This window comes from Podarcis filfolensis (genome assembly GCF_964270895.1).
Source record: "Podarcis filfolensis genome assembly, chromosome: 2".
Lineage (NCBI taxonomy): Eukaryota > Metazoa > Chordata > Lepidosauria > Squamata > Lacertidae > Podarcis > Podarcis filfolensis.
The window spans coordinates 12,028,697-12,049,034 of NC_139605.1; the positions used below are offsets into that span (position 1 = coordinate 12,028,697).

General features: G+C 45.1%; 2 protein-coding genes across 2 annotated transcripts in view; both read left to right on the plus strand.

Annotated features, from left to right (window-relative positions):
* Positions 1–649: 649 nt before the first annotated feature.
* On the plus strand, positions 650–13,924 carry LOC310756911 (E3 ubiquitin-protein ligase TRIM7-like). Its single transcript, XM_083601841.1, has 7 exons — positions 650–1,742; positions 2,250–2,345; positions 6,355–6,585; positions 6,920–6,942; positions 9,219–9,340; positions 10,322–10,354; positions 12,800–13,924. The coding sequence occupies exons 1-7, from the start codon at positions 1,314–1,316 to the stop codon at positions 13,306–13,308; spliced, it is 1,443 nt and encodes a 480-aa protein (XP_083457967.1). The 5' UTR covers positions 650–1,313; the 3' UTR covers positions 13,309–13,924.
* A 4,767-nt stretch (positions 13,925–18,691) lies between these two features.
* LOC310758191 (uncharacterized protein) overlaps positions 18,692–20,338 on the plus strand; it is a 29,976-nt gene continuing 28,329 nt past the window's right edge. Inside the window, exons 1-3 of the mRNA XM_083604119.1 lie at positions 18,692–19,150; positions 19,656–19,751; positions 20,067–20,297. Coding sequence (XP_083460245.1) covers positions 18,722–19,150; positions 19,656–19,751; positions 20,067–20,297 — 756 coding nt within the window. The 5' untranslated portion in view covers positions 18,692–18,721. The remainder of the gene's footprint in view (positions 19,151–19,655; positions 19,752–20,066; positions 20,298–20,338) is intronic.

Consider the following 20,338-nt stretch of genomic DNA (forward strand, 5'->3'; position numbering starts at 1 on the left):
CCCGGCGCCTTCATTAGACACATTTAGGCACCAGGCAAAAACGTTCCTTTTTAATCAGGTGTTCGTTTGACCTGTTTGACATACTATATCCTTTTAAAATGTGGCACTTTGGGGGCGGTGTTATTGGGTTGTTTTTATTGTGATCATATATGTTGTGATTTTTTTTCTGCGAACCGCCCTGAGACCTCCAGGTATATGGCAGTATATAAATAATAATAATAATAATAATAAATTAATTAATTAAAAAAAAACCGGGGCTAAGCAGGGCCGTCTTTAGCAGATGCGGCACCAGGGTGCAAAAATTACCACGGATAATGTTGGGGTGGCAGTCGCTGCACTTGCCGGCCATGGAGGGGGGGTGCAACTCTGCCCAATGCCGTTGCAGGAGAGTGATCCCCGCAGAGGTTCTGGAGGGAAGCTTCACGCCCGCCAGCCTTATGGTTGGCGGGGCGCAGCTGGGGGGCATGCAGGGAAAGGGGAGGCCGCGCAGCCCCCCCCCACTTGCTGGGGCGCCCCTGAGAGGCCCTGGGGCAACGCACCACTAAGCCCTATGGGAAAGGCGGCTCTGGGGCTAAGGGAAAGCTGCTGGTAATAGCTGCCCTGTGATGTGATTGGCAAGTACAGTGCTACCTCTGGTTAAGTACTTAATTAGTTCCGGAGGTCCGTTCTTAACCTGAAACTGTTCTTAACCTGAAGCACCACTTTAGCTAATGGGGCCTCCTGCTGCCACCACGCCACCGGAGCCCGATTTCTGTTCTTATCCTGAAGCAAAGTTCTTAACCTGAAGCACTATTTCCGGGTTAGTGGAGTCTGTAACCTGAAGCGTATGTAACCTGAAGCATATGTAACCCGAAGTACCACTGTAACTGGATACTATTTAGCTGAGATACGTTTGAAAAGGCGGTTTGCAGAGTTGGTTCCAGAGGTTATTATTGCACATCATCAGACGCTGGCGATTTTGTCAAAACAACTCACTACAAATTGGCACCGGGATGGAGGGCTGGGCTGTTTCTCCTCTGTCTGTGGCGGCTACTAACTCGAAAGAGGAGTGTGAATGGAGGAAGGCGGGGGAGGGGGACGGCAGTTCATTCATTAGCCTGCAAAGTAGTCTGAGGCTGACATGCTGATAGGAAACAACGACAACGACAAACTCCCCCAGCTCCCACAGGGAAATGATTGCTTAAACTCCAAGACAGCAGGGATCCTGAGTAATCGTATTTGAATTTCCTGGAAAGGAAACACGCCCATTACAGACGCAAAAGAGAGAAAACGAAACCAGCTCCCTCTCTCCCTCCCTTCCCGGTGACTCCGCCATGGCTGCTTTTGAGGGTCCCGTCCGGGATCTCCGCGAGGAAGCCACTTGCTCCATTTGCCTGGAGTATTTCAGGGATCCAGTGATCATTCATGAATGCGGGCACAACTTCTGCCGATCCTGCCTGACCCAGTGCTGGGAGAAATCCGAGAGAGAGGCTTCCTGCCCTCAGTGCAGGGAAACAGTGGAGCAAGGCAGCATCAGGAGAAACCAGCAGCTGGCAAATGTTGTGGAAATAGCCAAGAAATTCAGCCATCTCGGGGAGAAAGAGGAGGGAGAAGGAAAGGGGAGGGTCTGTGAGAAGCACCAGGAGCCCCTGAAGCTCTTCTGCAAGGAGGATGAAAGCCCCATTTGTGTCGTGTGTGACAGATCCAAGGAGCACAAAAGCCACGAGGTGGTTCCCCTAGAGGAGGCGTCCCAGGAGTACAAGGTAAGAAAAGGTAGCGGTTCTTTCTTGGGGGGTGGAATAGCTGCAGACAGGAGGGGCTTGCGAAATAAAAAATAAATATAAAATGTTGTAATATATTTTCTCCTCTTGCAGCCCAAAAGGAATCCTCCAGCAAGAGATATTGTGCAGCCGGATAACACTAAACTTCTGAAACTTTATACAATAAACATTTTTCTTTTTGAGGGATTAAAGTGCACCGCCTGACTGCAGGCTGCAGTAACTCCCCTGGGAGGAAAGATTAAACATCTAGGGTTAATTTGATAAAAAGGAGGGGGGAGATGTTGGAGGTGTGTTGAGTGTGGGGGGCAAATAGCAAACCCCCCATGTTTCTCAGCTCTGATATAGACCAGTCCCGTTTCTGCCTCCTCTGGGATGAAAAAGAGGAACCTCTGCAAAAGACCCAGGGATGTGGGGCAGGGAGCAAACATAGGATTCAGCTTGCCTGTTAATGTGTGACGCAGCCCAATTTGGATTGTGTTTTCTTTTCAGGATCAGATCAGCAGCTGCCTAGACAACGTGAGGAAGGAGAGAGAGAAAATTCTCGTATTTAAAGCAGACACAGAAAAGGAAAGCCAAGACCTGCTTGTAAGCACCATTGTTACTGCTTTAAGATGAAAAATGCTATAGTCTAGAATCAATATCTGGGGGGGTGGGAATGAATATGAAATACAAAAAGAGGTTTGTTTTTTAACAGCCTGATCTCCACAGAGCACGAAAGGCCATTTGAAGGAGGGGGTGGGCTGGTTCCCCCCCCCCTGTTTTTTTAAACTGTTTTATTAAATTTGCTTAGTAACGTAACATTATTATATATATTCTATAAACAAAGAATACAAAACACAATTCATTCATACTACAATGCATACCTACATAACATTAATATATATAGTTTCTGAAAAAGGGCTTACATAACAAAATCCATTCAAAATACCATCCGCTTTACCTTTCCCCCCTCCAACCCTCCCCCCCCCCCCGGTCAGGCCTTCCTTCTTCATATCTTCATATCATATATACATATTGGAATGTAATAATGGAGGGATACAATCTATTTCAGAGAAACAGACCAGACAAGAAAGGAGGAGAAGTGGCGTTATATGTCAGGGATGTGTATACCTGTGAAGAGATCCAAGATTTAGAACCTCAAAGCCAAAGTGAGAGCATTTGGGTCAAAATTAAGGGAGAGAAGAATAACAGAGACCTCATTGTGGGAGTTTACTATAGATCCCCAAGCCAAACGGCGGACATAGATGATGCCTTCCTGGAACAGATGGCCAAGCATGCAAAAGGAAGGGAGATAGTAGTAATGGGGGACTTCAATTACCCGGATATTTGTTGGATGTCAAACTCAGCCAAGAGCATAAGGTCAAACAGATTCCTCACTGGCCTTGCGGACAACTTCATTGTCCAGAAAGTGGGAGAAGCAACAAGAGGAACAGCCATTTTAGATCTGGTCCTAACCAATGTTGATGACCTGGTTAGTGGGGTAGAAGTGGAAGGATCATTAGGCGCGAGAGATCATGCTCTTCTGAAGTTTACTATACAGCGGAAAGGAGCAGCCAAGCATACTAAGACTCAATTTCTCGACTTTAAGAAAGCCGACTTCATAAAACTTAGGGAAGTGCTGGGTGAGATCCCATGGACAGTAATACTAAAAGGAAAAGGAGTTCATGATGGCTGGGAGTTTGTTAAGAGGGAGATAGTAAAAGCACAACTTCAGGCAATACCAATGAGACGGAAACATGGAAGGTGCCTAAAGAAGCCAGGGTGGCTATATAAAGAACTTTTAACTGAGTTAAGATTAAAAAAGGATGTGTACAAAAAATGGAAAAGGGGGGAAACCACCAAAGAGGAATTCAAACAAATAGCCAGCACGTGTAGACACAAAGTCAGAAAAGCTAAAGCACAGAATGAACTCAGGCTTGCTAGAGAGCTTAAAAGCAACAAAAAAGGCTTTGATGGGTATGTTCGTAGCAAAAGGAAGAACAAAGAAACAGTGGGGTCACTCAGAGGAGAAGATGGTGAAATGCAAACAGGGGACACAGAAAGGGCTGAACTCCTCAATGCCTTCTTTGCCTCAGTCTTCTCCGATAAAGAAAACAATGCCCGACCTGAAGAATTTGGAGCAAATGATTCAGCAGAGGAAACACAGCCCAGAATAACTAAGGAGATAGTACAAGAATACTTGGCTAGTCTAGATGTATTCAAGTCTCCAGGGCCAGATGAACTGCATCCAAGAGTATTAAAAGAACTGGCAGATGTGATTTCAGAACCACTGGCAGTCATCTTTGAGAATTCCTGGAAAACAGGCGAAGTCCCAGCAGACTGGAGGAGGGCAAATGTTGTCCCTATTTTCAAAAATGGGAAAAGAGAGGACCCAAATAATTACCGCCCAGTCAGTCTGACATCAATACCAGGGAAGATTCTGGAGCAGATCATTAAGCAAACAGTCTGTGAGCACCTAGAAAGGAATGCTGTGATCACCAATAGTCAGCATGGATTTCTGAAAAATAAGTCATGTCAGACTAACCTGATCTCATTTTTTGACAGAATTTCAAGCCTGGTAGATGAAGGGAACGCAGTGGATGTAGCCTACCTTGATTTCAGCAAGGCATTTGACAAGGTGCCCCATGATATTCTTGTAAAGAAGCGGGTAAAATGTGGTCTTGACTATGCTACCACTCAGTGGATTTGTAACTGGCTGACTGACCGAACCCAAAGGGTGCTCATCAATGCTTCCTCTTCATCCTGGAGAAGAGTGACTAGTGGGGTGCCACAGGGTTCTGTCTTGGGCCTGGTCTTATTCAACATCTTTATCAACGACTTGGATGATGGACTCAAGGGCATCCTGATCAAATTTGCAGATGACACCAAACTGGGAGGGGTGGCTAACACCCCAGAGGACAGGATCACACTTCAAAACGACCTTGACAGATTAGAGAACTGGGCCAAAACAAACAAGATGAATTTTAACAGGGAGAAATGTAAAGCATTGCACTTGGGCAAAAAAAAATGAGAGGCACAAATACAAGATGGGTGACACCTGGCTTGAGAGCACTACATGTGAAAAGGATCTAGGAGTCTTGGTGGACCACAAACTTGACATGAGCCAACAGTGTGACGCGGCAGCTAAAAAAGCCAATGCAATTCTGGGCTGCATCAATAGGAGTATAGCATCTAGATCAAGGGAAGTAATAGTGCCACTGTATTCTGCTCTGGCCAGACCTCACCTGGAGTACTGTGTCCAGTTCTGGTCACCACAGTTCAAGAAGGACACTGACAAACTGGAACGTGTCCAGAGGAGGGCAACCAAAATGGTCAAAGGCCTGGAAACGATGCCTTATGAGGAACGGCTAAGGGAGCTGGGCATGTTTAGCCTGGAGAAGAGGAGGTTAAGGGGTGATATGATAGCCATGTTCAAATATATAAAAGGATGTCACATAGAGGAGGGAGAAAGGTTGTTTTCTGCTGCTCCAGAGAAGCGGACACGGAGCAATGGATCCAAACTACAAGATAGAAGATTCCACCTAAACATTAGGAAGAACTTCCTGACAGTAAGAGCTGTTTGACAGTGGAATTTGCTGCCAAGGAGTGTGGTGGAGTCTCCTTCTTTGGAGGTCTTTAAGCAGAGGCTTGACAACCATATGTCAGGAGTGCTCTGATGGTGTTTCCTGCTTGGCAGGGGGTTGGACTCGATGGCCCTTGTGGTCTCTTCCAACTCTATGATTCTATGATTCTATGATTCTATTCTATGATTCTATCTTTATCCATGTACACAGTCTGTTCATTCGAGCTTGTATGTTAGGGTTGGCTTCCCCTCTTTCTATCCAGTCCCTGTAAAAAGCCCATTTATTTGTGATTCTTTGGCATTTGTTTCCCCATCTATCCTCTGCCACTATCTGTGCAAATATTTCTGATTGTACGTATTCAAAAACATAATCATTCCATTTTTCCATATTCCATTTGGCCTTTTCTTTCCACCCCAAAGCAATAACTGCCATTCCAGCTAGAATCATAATCTTGTACAACTCTTGCTTATTACTTTTTACTTTGTTATTTCCCAGTATTCCCGAAAATAACAAATCCCTATTAACTTCTATGTTTATTTGAAATAATCCAGAAATTACCTTTATAATCTTTTATCAATATTCCTTAACCAGATTACATTCCCACCACATGTGTGAATTTAGTCCTTTTTCCTGACCACAATGCTAGCATTTGGGACTAAACCCTTTCACTATATACACCATTTGTGCCGGAGTTCTATACCATTTTAATAAAAATTTTCTACTTAATTCTTTATACTTTCCTATTTTAATATTGTTTATATTCTTCATCAGTTCTTGGGCCGTGTTTGGATGGATCATACCTTCCTGCTCCCATTTAATCTGAATTATCCTTATCATTCTTTCTTTGTCGCTTATCATTGGCGGGGGGGGGTTGTAAGTTTTTACGAAGTTCTTTCTCGGCTGGAGTGATCTCTCTAAAATGTCACACATGCCCTTCCAGGGGAATTCTGATAACTGGTATTTTCATCCTGCAACATTAGACTATATGCCTGATATGTTCTCTTCTTTTTTCTGTTTTTTTTCTGCTGCAGAAACAAATGGAAGCAGAGAGGGGAAAGATGGTGGCTGAGTTCAGGCAACTGCACCAGTTTCTGGAAGAACAAGAGAAACGTATTCTGGCCCAGATGGCAGAAGTGGAGAAGGAGATTGCAGCCCAAAGGGAGGAGCACCTGGCCAGACTCTCTGGGGAACTCTCCTCTCTTGACAGCCTCATCCGGGAGATGGAGGAGAAGCTTCAGGAACCAGCGAGTGAACTCCTGCAGGTGAGGCCTCATCCTGATGCGAGAGGGTGGAGTCTGCTGCTTCAGACTATAGGCATTCCTTAGTCACATAAAAATGTTGCTGGAAGGAAAACAGTACATGAAGGGTGAAAGGCGTCATTCCTGGGGATGCAGAAGGGGCCCTGCTAGATCAAACCACAGGCCCCTTCATTCTAGCATTGTGTTCTTGCATTGGCCAACCAGAGGTCTCTGAGAAGCCTAAAAAACAGTAGTGCTCTCCAAACCTGTGATTCCCAGCAGTTGCCACTCAGCTGCTTAGGATTTATAACTGACTGCAGAAATGGCTCCACTGACATCTTTCTTTCTTCCCTTCCAGGATATTGGAAGCTTCTTGCAGAGGTAAGTGATGGAAAACCCCTGCCTTATTCTGATGCCACAAAAGTTCCTGTTTAACGGGTGGGAAACTCACTCTCCAATTCCTCCTTCTAGAAATAGCTTAGGACTCCATCGTCCATTCCACAAGATAACAGACAAAAACAGGGACACATTTTCCTAGCTATTAGTCTCATCTACAATCATAGGAAGAAAGCCATTCCTCATTCTCCTCCATTACATATTTCTGCCTTTTCCTTGATAGATTCATTTACTCTGCAATTGATACAAAACGAGGGGACATTCCAAACGGGCTTGTAAATATCTTCACTATAACTTACCAGTGAATATTTGACATGTTTCAGGTTTCTGCAGGTTCTTCCCCAGACATAAGAACATGAGAAAGGGCCCTGCTGGATCCGGCCAGTGGTACATTTAGTCCAGCATCCTGTTTTCACAGTGACTAACCAGATGCCAGTGCAAAACTCGTGAGCAGGATCTGAGCCCCAGAGGACACTCCCCTCCTGTGGTTTCAGGGGCACCACTGCCTTTGACCCAGCCATGGTGAAGAGTAGCCTCTGAGAGCCTTGTCCTCCAGACAACTTCAAAAACTCATGAATTTTGAAAATCTTCCATGTTTAAAAAATATTGCTTTAATTTCCAATATTTTTCCCGTTTCTCAATATTTCTCAAAATTGGCTTCCAGGTGGAGAGATCAAAACTAGAAACAGAATTGTTAGAACCCAATACTAAGAATTTGTCAAGAATGTATAACTTGCTGTTGAAATGGAATACACAGGATGAGACGGTTAAATCAGCTATGATTAAATGGGCACAAGACATTGGGCATGACATTATGTTTGCTGACTGGGAACAGTTATGGACTACTGGTATAAAGTTTACGGCATGTAATGCCTTAAGAGAGAACATTATGAAAATGATTTATAGGTGGTACATGACCCCAGTCAAGCTTGCAAAAATTTATCACACGCCCAATAATAAATGCTGGAAATGTAAGGAAACTGAAGGTACTTTCTACCACCTTTGGTGGACGTGCCCAAGGATCAAGGTCTTCTGGGAAATGATTTATAATGAAATGAAAAAGGTGCTTAAATGCACTTTCGTGAAGAAACCAGAAGCCTTCCTCCTGGGCATGGTAGGCCAATTGGTGTCAAGGAAAGATAGGACGTTTTTTATGTATGCTACAACAGCAGCAAGAGTACTTTTAGCAAAGTATTGGAAGACACAAGAGCTACCCACACTGGAAGAATGGCAGACCAAGGTGATAGACTACATGGGACTGGCTGAGATGACTGGCAGAATCCGTGACCAAGGGAAAGAGACGGTGGAAGAAGATTGGAAGAAATTTAAAGTTTACCTTAAGAACTGTTGTAAAATTAATGAGTGTTAAAATGTCTTGGGTAATGCAAAATAGAATTGCAGTGACAAACAATTGGATATGAGAAAAAAGACTTAAAGAAAGTGTTATAAGTAATTGAAATTAGGGGTTGCTGGAAAGATTTAAAACAGGGATGCAGAAAGGGGAGGTATGGGGAAGTCGCTGAAAGAAGGTTTAAAAAATATTGCTTTAATTTCCAATATTTTTCCCGTTTCTCAATATAACCACTGTGCTAAAATACATTTATACAGTAGTACCTCGGTTTATGAACTTAATTCCTGAAGTCCGTTCTTAAACCAAAGCTGTTATTAAACCAAGGCATGCTTTCCGTAATGAGGCCTCCCACCGCTGGTGCCCTTCCACCATTCCGATTCCGTTTGTAGATCGAGGTAAAGTTCGCAAACCGGAACACTACTTCCGTTTTTGCAGAGTTTGTAAACCGAATAGTTCATTAATAGTTCATAAACTGAAGTAGAACTGTAATGTTAATGGCAAAAACCATTCTAAATCATCCTGAACTTCCTTATAATTCAGAAATGCATATACCAAATCTATTTTGTTCTCCTCATTAAAGCTTCACTAAAACTGGTGTAGTCCTAAAATCTCTGTGCAAAGGCCCAGTATTGCTCACTTTTCTTCACTTTTTTTTGCATATATCAGCTTCTTTACCTTCAATCTCATATTCCTGTTTCCTTCAGTATATTTTAGTTTTCCTACAACTTGTTGGGTGTTCTCTAGATCCACACGTCAGCAAAATGCTCCCTTTTGCTATAGGAAAACCCTGCTCCCTAGTCTTCAGGATATATATCCATCATGCCTTTATCATCAGGATGAGACAACTGCCTTGTCAGAAAGCTCCTTGCATTGGAAGGATGGTGGCCTGACTTTGTTCTTCTCCTCCCAGGTCTCAGGAGAAGGAGAACTTAGAGGATCCTCCTGTGGCTTTTCCTCCTGCCCTGAAGTGGAAGATCTGGGACTTCAAAGATATAAATCCCTTCTTGGAGGGAGTCATGGAAAAATTCAGAGGTAGTAAAGAAGGGCTGAAAATATTTTATACTGGGCATTTAAAATTGCTCATGAAATGCTCCAGGTCATTAGCAGTGCCAGGAAAATTGAAGATTTATTCTCTTTCAATATCTAGAAGCCACACTTTCCTATGTAGATGACTCACAACTGATTTTTCTTGTGCAATTGAAAGAGGAGGATCAACCCTTCTTGCTGGGCTCTGGAAGCTCTTGCGAGATCTTGGTGGAGCCTCCCAGATTCCAGTCAGCAAGGTAAAGGGCTTGAAAGCTCTTGCCACGAAGCGTTTAGCCACCATGCAAATCACGTTTAAGACCTTACTGGGCTCTGGGAGGCTCCTGCGAAATCTCATGGGGCCATTTTGAGATCTCAGATGGCAGGGGTGAATCCGGGGCCGTTCTGACTTTGCTCAATTTGCCTTTGTACACAATCTCCAGGAATGTAACCCTCCCTTAAGTTCCGAGTTATCTGTAAAAATTTGTGCTTGACGTTTTCACATCTCTCAGCCACACTTTGGGTGTTTTCACGCATCTCACCCATTTCCCAGGTAGCCTCACCTACAGCTTTTTGGGCATCTCCTCTGTTCCTTTGCCCCTGAGATTGATGTAAGGGGGGCGGAAGGAGGGAAGGAGGGGGGCTGTCCAAGAGCCAGCCAGGAGCAGAGGGGACTGGGGTTGAGGCCTCCCATCCTGGAACAGGCATGTCTGGATCTTGTTGCTGATGGGAAGATCTTCTGGGGGTCCTGCTCCTCCTCCCAAGATTTGGGCAGGTCTGAACCATGACATCACCCCTGCCCTGTTCATACAGGGATAGCCAGTATGGCCAGCTCCCATAATCTCCAGCTGGCATGGCCAATGGTTAGGGATGATGGGACTTGTAGTCCACAACACCTGCCTACAATCTCATGAGCTCATATTGTTCTTTCCAGGTTTGTGTTCTGAATGATGGTGTGATGCTAAATCTCTGTTCCCTTTTCTCTTCCAGACACTGTGGAATATGGACTTCAGCTGCAAAAAGGTACTTTTAATCATCATAATAATTTATTATTTATACCCCGACCATCTGGCTGGGTTTTCCCAGCTATTTCCCCAGGCACTAATTCAGGAGAGATGGTATCCGCTTCTCAAAAGACCAGGCCACTGCAGCTCTTCCATCCATGCCTTATTTCCCCTTATTTCCCAGAGGCATCTGTTCCGTGAGAGCAGCATGCTGGCCTAGAGGGGCTCTTGGCCTGATCCTGCAGACTCTTAGGAACCCCCCAGCCCAGGATGGCTGGCTTTTCTGTGCCGAATCTCCATAAGACACAGGGGTGGTGTGAAGCCAAAGACTCCCAGCACATGAGGGGGAAATATCCCTTTGAGCCATACAAGATCCCCACCCCTTTTATGTGAGAGTAAGGTGTAAGAGTGGGAAATGCACGAACACAAATAGCTCAGAAAATGGCTGCAACAACCTTTGGGTACGAGAAGGTAAATGGGTGTCAGTGGAGAGAGCTGGGGGCTGCCTGAGTGTGAACTCCAGGGGTCCGGCTTCCCTGCAAGATGGGGGTCTTCCCTCAGCTTTTGTACTGGAGGGGGGACATGACTTCTCTGCTTCAGCATGATGGCGGACTAGAGAAACCTGAGTAAACTTAAAGGAGCAGGACAGAATAGCACCACAGAACGTGGAAAAAGGCTCAGTGGGAAGACAGAAGTCCAGTCCGGCCTGATCCTGGACACCACAAAAAGGGAATCGTAAGAGCTGGAAATGGTGCAGCAGACGGCAGCATAAAGGAAACTCTTACTTGTCTAAAAGAATCCCAGAATATAATTTTAAATATAACAGCACTGAGTAAAATGCAGAAAGGCTTATAAATACAACAATGAACTAGAAAAACCCATTACGTTTCACACACAAAAAATTGACTAATAGCACTGGCAACATCCAACGTCACATTTAATTTCCAAAGGCCTCTGTACAACTGTGTGTCTTTAAAAAGAAATCGCTTGACTAACTTTCCTTAACATGGCAGGAGGAGGAGGGGGGAGGACTGCAGAGCAGATCTTCTTTCTAATGTCCATCAGCCTGACCAATTTTTATTTTTTTTATAAAAAATGCAATTATAATAATAGCCTCATTATAACAATACCAATTTATAATACAATTCTAATGTGAATCATTCAAATACCAAATTATATAACTTATTTAAGGTGCTAGAATTGATGATTTTCTTTATTTCTGTGTTCCAAAATCTTATTGATTTCAATTACATTCCAGTCATCATCATAATCCCTTATACAACAGCTGCAATATTTATAACTTCTATTCATGTTAACACATAAAATGACCAATTTTTAAATGAATTTCTCATGATGCTTCCACTCCATAAATGTGAGTCATACAGCCAATCAGGTCTGGGGAACCAGGATGGGGTCTTTGCATTGACGGTGACAGGTGGGAATGGCACTTCCTAGGTTTTACTGGGTTTGGCTTTAATAAGGGCCCCTTGTCTTGGGATTGCAACAATAAATGCATTAAAACAAGTCATAGCAAAAGGAGGACATTCATGTCAACTATGTAATAGATGTCAATTTAAAGGACAGAACTATCAATTTTCTGCAATACTCTAACCAAACACAAGAGATAATCATGTTTGTTCTTGCTTCAGGAATCCCAAGCAGGACATTTTAGACAGGGAGTGTCAATCAGAGCCCAGAAATACCTTTTTGGGTATTGTTCATCTTTTTATAATCTATCTGGAAGGATAGGCTATAAAATTACATTAAATATGTAACCAAAACTTGAGTGGTGGTTACAAGGAGGGTGAGAGCACCTGCTGCCAATTTTACCTGGCCTGTCAAGAATGGACTGGCATGTGATGTGAGGTAAAAGATTGATGTGAATTAGGGAGTCCCTGCTTTGATTCCCTTCTACAATGAACTGTGGGGGGTGGGGATGGTCTTAGACACGCCATTGTCAGTCTCAGTCCTCCTATCTGAAAAATGGGCATGCTAAGATTGACTTAACTTACAGGGTTCTTGCAAGAGTTCTATGTAGGTAATGTGTGTTAAGTACTTCAAACCCTTGGAATAATAATAATAATAATAATAATAATAATAATAATAATAATAATATTTATACCCTGCCATCCCCGGCCAAGACTGGGCTCAGGGCGGCTAACACCAAATAGAATACATTAAAAACACATAATCACATGATTGGTTAAAATACAGTTCAAAATCACATTTGAAATCAAAATAAAATTAAGTGGAAACCCACGAATCACAACCGTAGGGGTAGGGAAAGAACTGCAAGTGTTTCGAGAATCATTATTAAGAACTTGATGAACATCCCTGTCTTGAATGCAGAGCCCTGGAGTCCCTGTTCATTTCAGAGGGGATGCTATTTCTGTCATGTGCCTAAAGAAAAGTCAGCTTCCCAGTTGACGTCGTTTCTCTTCTCTTTCCTTATCTGCCCCCACAGAAAATGTAACTTTGGATCCAGACACAGCACATCCCCGCCTCATCCTGTCTGAGGATTGCAAGAGTGTGAGATGGGGGAAAATCTATCAAGACCTGCCAGACAACCCTGAGAGATTTGACACATATGACTATGTGCTGGGACGTGAGGCGTTCATGGAAGGCAGACATTTCTGGGAGGTCATTGTGGGAAGAGAGGAGGGGTGGGGGGTGGGGGTGGCCAGAGAGTCTGTGAAGAGGAAGGGTGAGTTCTGTTATGATACTAGGGAAGGGATCTGGGGTTTGGGGAAGTGGGACGGTGTGTACAAGGTATGCTTCCCCCATGAGGACTTTGTTCCATGTGAGGAGCCTGAGAGGATCCGAGTGACCCTGAACTGTGAAGGGGGGTGGGTGTCCTTTTACGATGCAGATACAGCAGCCCTTCTCCACGCATATCCGGCAGCCCCCTTCTCAGGAGAGACCCTCCAGCCCTTGTTTTACGTGGGCAAGAACGAGAACATGAGACTCTCTTGACTGAGGGTGCAGACAGGCAAGTGTATATTCATTGCCATTATGACATATTCAGTCTCCTCTTCAGGACTGAGCTGACAGGCACTTCAGGAGAAACCATATTTGCAGAGCTGTGATTGGTCATCCCTTGTGTCAATCATGATGCAACTCTCCCTTCTCAGGCCAGCTTTGTAAATGACACTGATGGATTGGGTCCCCTGTCAGTCCCCAAACTTGCCTGTTCTCTCTCCCTTGCAGGAAGTGCAAAGGGGGAAGGAAGCAAGAAAATAATTTAGGAAACAACAGCATCCCCACACACATTCCTGTTTCGATGTAGTTCTCTCTACTACCTCCAAATTGAGATTTCTAGAGACAATACCATCATCTTTTCTGAATAAAATCAGAATTCTGCACAGGCATCACTTAAAACCTTCCTCAGCCTCAATCCTGCTCTCAGATTCCCTTTTCTCCCCCCAAGCCTCTACTGTCATGGAGATGGAAGTTCCACAATTCCTTTTTTTGCTGCTAGTCAGGGAAGCTTATATGGCAATTCAGGAAAATCAGAGACCTGTTTTTTTAGTTGAGGCCCAAAACTCACACGCAACTTACTTGTGTGATCGCAGCCTGGAGCCCTTCATCAAAACACAAATTAATAAATGGAAAGAGAGGGTGACTGACCGTGTGCTATCTCACCAGAGTCCCCTCTGACAACGAAGAGCCTCTGTCAGACTTTTTGAGGAGAGAACAGAGCAACCAGTGACCATTATCAGGTTTCCTGGCAGACAGGATTTCTGTGGTAGACTGCCCCCCCCCATGTATTTCTGCTGGGGACTGCCTGTGATGTATGTATGGTGTTTTTTGGGGGGTGGTCTTGAGCTGCAGGGTGGACAATTTCAAAAGTCTATATTGGGGGTCGGCAAGCTTATCGGACGATGGGCCGGTCCATGCTCCATCCGTCAGAGGATAGGCTGGAGTATGCGCACACACACGCTCTTCTGGGTTGGAGCACGCATGCGCACACACTATTTCCGGTGCACAGGTGCCATTGACCCAGAATTCGGGCCCTGTGACGCACCGTTAAGAGTGGGCAGCGGGGGGCGGCAGAGGTCACCATGGGCCGGTTTGACCCCTGGTCTATATAAGGGCTTGTGCACCATTGCTCTGTTCTCCTCCCTCTTGCTTGTGGTGAATGGGGTCCCTGTTGCAACAGTTTAATAAAGATCATGCTTACAAGCTGCTTTGCTTCTCAATATTCTCTGGTTGGCCTCTGTTATTTTCTCCCACTGATAGAGAGCCTACTTAAGGACTCTATATGGGCTCTTGGGTACCCCATAAGGGAAAAGGAGCAGTTTTTGTTTATAACATCTGTTTTATCCTCCAAGAAACCCTGTGAGGTAGAAGAGGCTGAGCTGAGAGACTTGGAAAAAGGAGGCACATTAAAGTTTATGGTCAAAGGGGATTTGAACCTGGACCTTGTCATCCCAAGTCCAACACACTCCGCACTCAAAATGTGAAATCTTAAGCGTAAGATTCCCTTCAGAGATGTGCTTGAAAGCCCTCCCTGCAAAGCTCCTCTCTGTGTTGTAGCTTCTCTTCAGACCTTCCTGTCTTGACTGTGAATGTCTGCCAGGAGGAGTCAATCCAGTTTGAGTGGGGTAGATTTCAGGGGCTTCCCTGCATAAGCTCGTATTTTGCACCTGGGTCCATTTCTGGATCTCAGCATTCGGATTAGAAATGAAAGCCAATCCCCCAAGTCTGAAGTCTGCCCATCCCTTTATTTGTGGGAATCCCACCACCAGGAGAGAAGTGAGTCTGAGCCATATCTGCCAGGTCAGTGAGAGAGCAGGTACCCTATTGACACCCTACGTTTCAACACAGAGACAGTTGTGGGCAAATGGAAGGGGGGGGATGAAAAGAATGCCAATTATAATAGTTCCCCACCCTGTTTTCAACGGAAGCATTGCAACCAGTGCCAAACAGATAGGGCATACAAATAGGGAGAGGTGTTTTCATTCAACATTTTTATCATGGTCTTCCAAAGGGCAATTCTCAAGTCGGAAGAGGAAGACAGCACATCTTTCTAATCTCTTCTGAGCTCTGCGGAGCAAATAGGAAATTAAGCCTATAGCCCTGTGTCCTGGGATAAGTCCCTTTGAACTTACTCTTGAGTAGACATAGGAGTGCCCTTTATTTTCTGGATACAGATCAAAAGGATTAGCTCACGGGTTTTGGTGATTGCCTAGAGAGAAAGGACTTGTTCACACAGCACATCATATGGTTTTGGCCACTGGCTTACACACCCTTTTAAAGTCAGTGAGATGAAAGGTTTGAGACCAAAAGCCCTTTCCTGTTGTTCGCCTCCACAGCTTCAGCTGATTCAGAGGTAGACTGCCTCTGCACCAGGAGGTTTCATTGAGCAGCCCCAGAAACAGCTCCCCTCTAACCTGGCCAACTGCTACCACAGGGTCTGTGCAGGAAACAGTTATAATTACTTCATCATAATTAATATAGGCTTAATGAATAGAAGCAAAACATTAGTGTGTACCTAGGTATACACCCCCCGACTACTCCTTTTGGGTCTCCCCCCAGAACTTTTAGGCAGCCTATGGGCTTGATGTTCTCCCCCCTCAAAAGCTTTCCACTGTGTCCCCTGTGACATTTCAGCCTTTTCTTCAGCTCCGGACTGAACATCTCCAACTCCACGGATCTCCTGCCCTGTTCAAAGGGAAGTATAGTGTGGGAGACAGGAAAGAAAGGATCAGGGGCCCCCAGCAGAGGTAGGTTGTGAAGGTGCCATGTTCCAGCCCTCCCTCCGACCTGAGGAACCGATCTCCTATCAGCCAGCCCTGAGGGCCATGACTGCTGCGGTTCATGCCATGTTGCCTGTGAATAAAGTTCCTCTCCTCCACGACTTGATTGTGGGTGAGGAGGCCAGTCTGGTGTGTATTCCTGAGACCTGGATGGGGAAACAAGGTGGAGTTGGTCTCACCCAGTTGTGCCCACCTGGGTACTCAGTGCAGGATCAGGGCAGACTTGAGAGCCAGCAAGTGGGGGGTTGCTGTGGTCTAGAGAAATTCTCCCTCTCTCCAGCTGAATGGGGATCTGGTGTTTCCCCCTGGCACTGAGTATGGGACAGATTTGGGATTCTGCTGGTTTGCTGCCCGCCTTGTTTCCCAGCAGTCTCCCTGCCCGAGTGGCAGAGCCGGTCTTGGGGGCAGAGTTGAGGGCTCCCAGACAGCTGCATCTGGGGGGCTTCAACATCCATGTTGAGGCGACTGGCTCTGGGAGTGGCAACTCAGGAATTCAAGGCTGCCTTGACAACTGTGGGGCTGTCCCAACATGCTGTTGGCCTGATGAATATCGCTGGTGACACTGGAGCCTGGGCAGGAAGAGAGGGATCTGAAACTGGGAAATATGGACCTCAGTCTGTTGTCATGGTGAGATCACTTCCTGTTGAAATTAGGCTTTTTCAGCAGCTTTCCCCCCCTGCAGAGGTGGGGCACCCATGCGAATGGTCCACCCTCAGAGACTGACGGATCCAAGTGGCTCTGGAGGATTTTCTGGCTGATATGACCGGCACTTCTGTTGAAGCCCTGGTCAATCCGTGAACATCCGGATTGCTCAAGATCCCTCATGATCTCGAAGAGTTTCCCACCTTGTGATGCCCATTTGGCCTTGTGGTATCCTCTCGAACTGTGCAGGTATCTGAAGAAGTGTGCATGCACACGAAAGCTCATACCAAGAACTAACTTAGTTGGTCTTTAAGGTGCTACTGGAAGGAAAAAATATTTTTTTTGTTTTGTGCAGGTTACAGTTATCATTATCACCATCAATATTGGTTTAATGAATACAACACAAACGTTAGGGTTACACTGGGATAAACTGCTGCTCATGCTACTTTTTTGGTTTCCTCCCAGAACATCCACCCCAAAAAGTTTTCAGAACTGTCCCCTCAGCTCTTTATTTAGTTACAGACCCTTCTGCAAAATGTCAAGACAGAGACAGTAGGAATCATAATCCACAAGGATCCAGATAATGAAACGGAAAACAGATTTTGGTGGATTTGCAATAGCCTCAATTGTTTTGCCTTCATTTTTACACTTGAACATAGACCCAAATTAAGAAGGGGACCCTCACTTCAGCATGGATCAAATGAAACGTCAGAGAAAAATGTTCAGAGCATCAACACTGAATTTTTTTTTAAACTGTGATTTTAAAAGAATTTTATGAGGAATGTGTCAACCCCGAACAAGAATAATTCAGCAGTATATAAAGATAAAAAGTATCACAAGTGAAAAGAGTGAGAACTCTTCCCCCACACCAAAAAATAAAAAAGAAAGATAAAAGATTCCATGGTTAATGTTAATTTTTCTGAGAGGATGTACAGACTGGAGATGGGATCAGTGGATGGGGAAAAAATGGAGGAAGCTGGACCTGAAGAGCAGATTAAAAATTCACCTGGACTGCAGGAGGATTAATTTAGAGGAGAGGATGGAGAGGAAACAGGGATTTTATTTGAGATTACATCAGCCCCCACCCCCTTTGAAGCTTGAAGTTGGAAACAAGAAAGGGCACCATTCTTTGGTGATGGTTAATACTTTAGTTCCTGAGTCCAGGTCACAGTCTCACCCTATTCATACACAAATATGCCCTTAAAACAGGATTTGCAAGCAAAAAGTCAATGGTAAGGCTTTCCCCATTTTCCTCCCTTACTTCAGAGGAATATTTGGGGTCATTGGGGCAGTCAAAATGGCTTCAGGATTGCTCTCCCATACTATTTCAGACACTTGGCTCATATAATGAGATATGTGAGCATTTATGTGTGTTTATTCTACATTTGAGAGCTTAAAATTCTTATAACAAAGTGATGTTTCACTGACAAAGGGCTGCATTCATGGAGAAAACAGGTTTAATTGAAAGTAGGTGCCCTGCAGTGACAGGCAAGTATCTGGATACCATTTAGCTGAGTCCAGAGGTTATTGCACATTATCAGACGCCTGTGATTCTGTCAAAACGACTCACTAAAAACTGGCACCGGGATGGAGGGCTGGGCTGTTTCTCCTGTTTATGTGGGGGCTGCTAACTAGAAAGAGGATATGGATGGAGCAAGGCGTGGGGGGCGGGGCGGCAATTCATTCATTAGCTTGCAAAGTGGTCCGAGCCTGACGTGCTGATAGTAAACAAAACTACAACAAACTCCACCAGCTCCCACAGGGAAATGGTCCCTTAAACGAGCATCCACCAAGAATGAGCATTCCATTTAAAATAAATAAATATATTTATTTCCACCGTATCAAAGCTGCTCGGAGCTCCACCCAACTCCAAGGCAGCAGAGATCCTGAGTAATCGCAGCTGATTTCCTGGAAAGGGAACACGCCCATTTGCTGACGTAAAAGAGAGAAAACGAAACCAGCTCCCTCTTCCTGGTGACTCCGCCATGGCTGCTTTTGAGGGTCCCGTCCGCGATCTCAGCGAGGAAGCCACTTGCTCCATTTGCCTGGATTATTTCAGGGATCCAGTGATCATCCCGGAGTGCGGGCACAACTTCTGCCGATCCTGCCTGACCCAGTATTGGGAGAAATCCGAGGGAGAGGCTTCCTGCCCTCATTGCAGGAAAACAGTGGAGCAAGGCAGCATCAGGAGAAACCAGCAGCTGGCAAATGTTGTAGAAATAATTAAGAAATTCAGCCATCTCGGGGAGAAAGAGGAGGGAGAAGGAAAGGGGATGGTCTGCGAGAAGCACCAGGAGCCCCTGAAGCTCTTCTGCCAGGAGGATGAAGCCCCCATCTGTGTCGTGTGTAATGTATCCAAGGAGCACAAAGGCCACGAGGTGGTTCCTCTAGAGGAGGCGTCCCAGGAGTACAAGGTGGGAAAAGGCAGTGGGTCTTACTTGGGGGTGGAAGAGCTGCAAATAAGAGGGGCTTGCAAAATAAAAAATAAATATAAAATGCTGTATTCTCTCCACTTGTAGCCCAAAAGGAATTCTCCAGCAAGAGATCTTTTGCAGCCTGATAAGACTAAACTTCTAAAACTTTATACAATAAACATTCCTTTTTCTTTTTGAGAGATTAAAGTGCACCCCCTGAATGCAGGCTGCAGTAACTCCCCTGGGAGGAAAGATTAAACATCTAGGGTTAATTTAATAAAAAGGAGAGGGGAGATGTTGGAGGTGTGTTGAGTGTGGGGGACAAATAGCAAAACCCCCATGTTTCTCAGCTCTGATATAGGGCAGCCCCATTTCTGCCTCATCTGGGATGAAAAAGGGGAACCTCTGCAAGAGACCCAGGGATGTGGGGCAGGGAGCAAACATACGATTCAGCTTGCCTGTTAATGTGTAATGCAGCCCAACTTGAATTTTGTTTTCTTTTCAGGATCAAATCAGCAGCTGCTTAGACAATGTGAGGAGGGAGAGAGAGAAAATTCTAGTATTTAAAGCAGACACAGAAAAGGAAAGCCAAGATCTGCTTGTAAGCACCACTGTTACTACTTTAAGATGAAAAATGCTATAGTCACTCTAGAATCAATATCGGGGGAGGGGTGGGGGGATGAATATAGAATACAGAAAGAGGTATATTTCTGAACAGCCTTATCTCCCACAAAGCAAGAAAGACCATTTAAAGGAGGGGGTGGGCTTGTAAGTTTTTACGAAGCTCTTCCTCTGCTGAATATGTCAGGCGTTCCCTTCCAGGGGAATTTGGATAACTTGCCTCTTCATCCTGCAAGAGCAGACTAGATGCCTGATATTGGCCCACTCTTCTCTTCTTTCAATCTCTTTGCTGCAGAAACAAACAGGTGCAGAGAGGGAAAAGATGGTGGCTGAGTTCAGGCGACTGCACCAGTTTCTGGAAGAACAGGAGAAACATATTCTGGCCCAGATGGCAGAAGTGGAGAAGGAGATTGCAGCCAAAAGGGAGGAGCACCTGGCCAGACTCTCCAGGGAACTCTCCTCTCTTGACAGCCTCATCCGGGAGATGGAGGAGAAGCTTCAGGAACCAGCGAGTGAACTCCTGCAGGTGAGGCCTCATCCTGATGTGAGAGGGTGGAGTGTGCTGCT

Excerpts from the sequence above, each read along its gene's own strand:
- LOC310756911 (XM_083601841.1), top strand. The coding sequence starts at position 1,314 with ATGGCTGCTTTTGAGGGTCCCGTCCGGGATCTCCGCGAGGAAGCCACT. Across the intron at positions 1,743-2,249 it reads AGGCGTCCCAGGAGTACAAG|GATCAGATCAGCAGCTGCCT; the intron begins GTAAGAAAAGGT and ends TTTTCTTTTCAG. Across the intron at positions 6,943-9,218 it reads ATTGGAAGCTTCTTGCAGAG|GTCTCAGGAGAAGGAGAACT; the intron begins GTAAGTGATGGA and ends TTCTCCTCCCAG.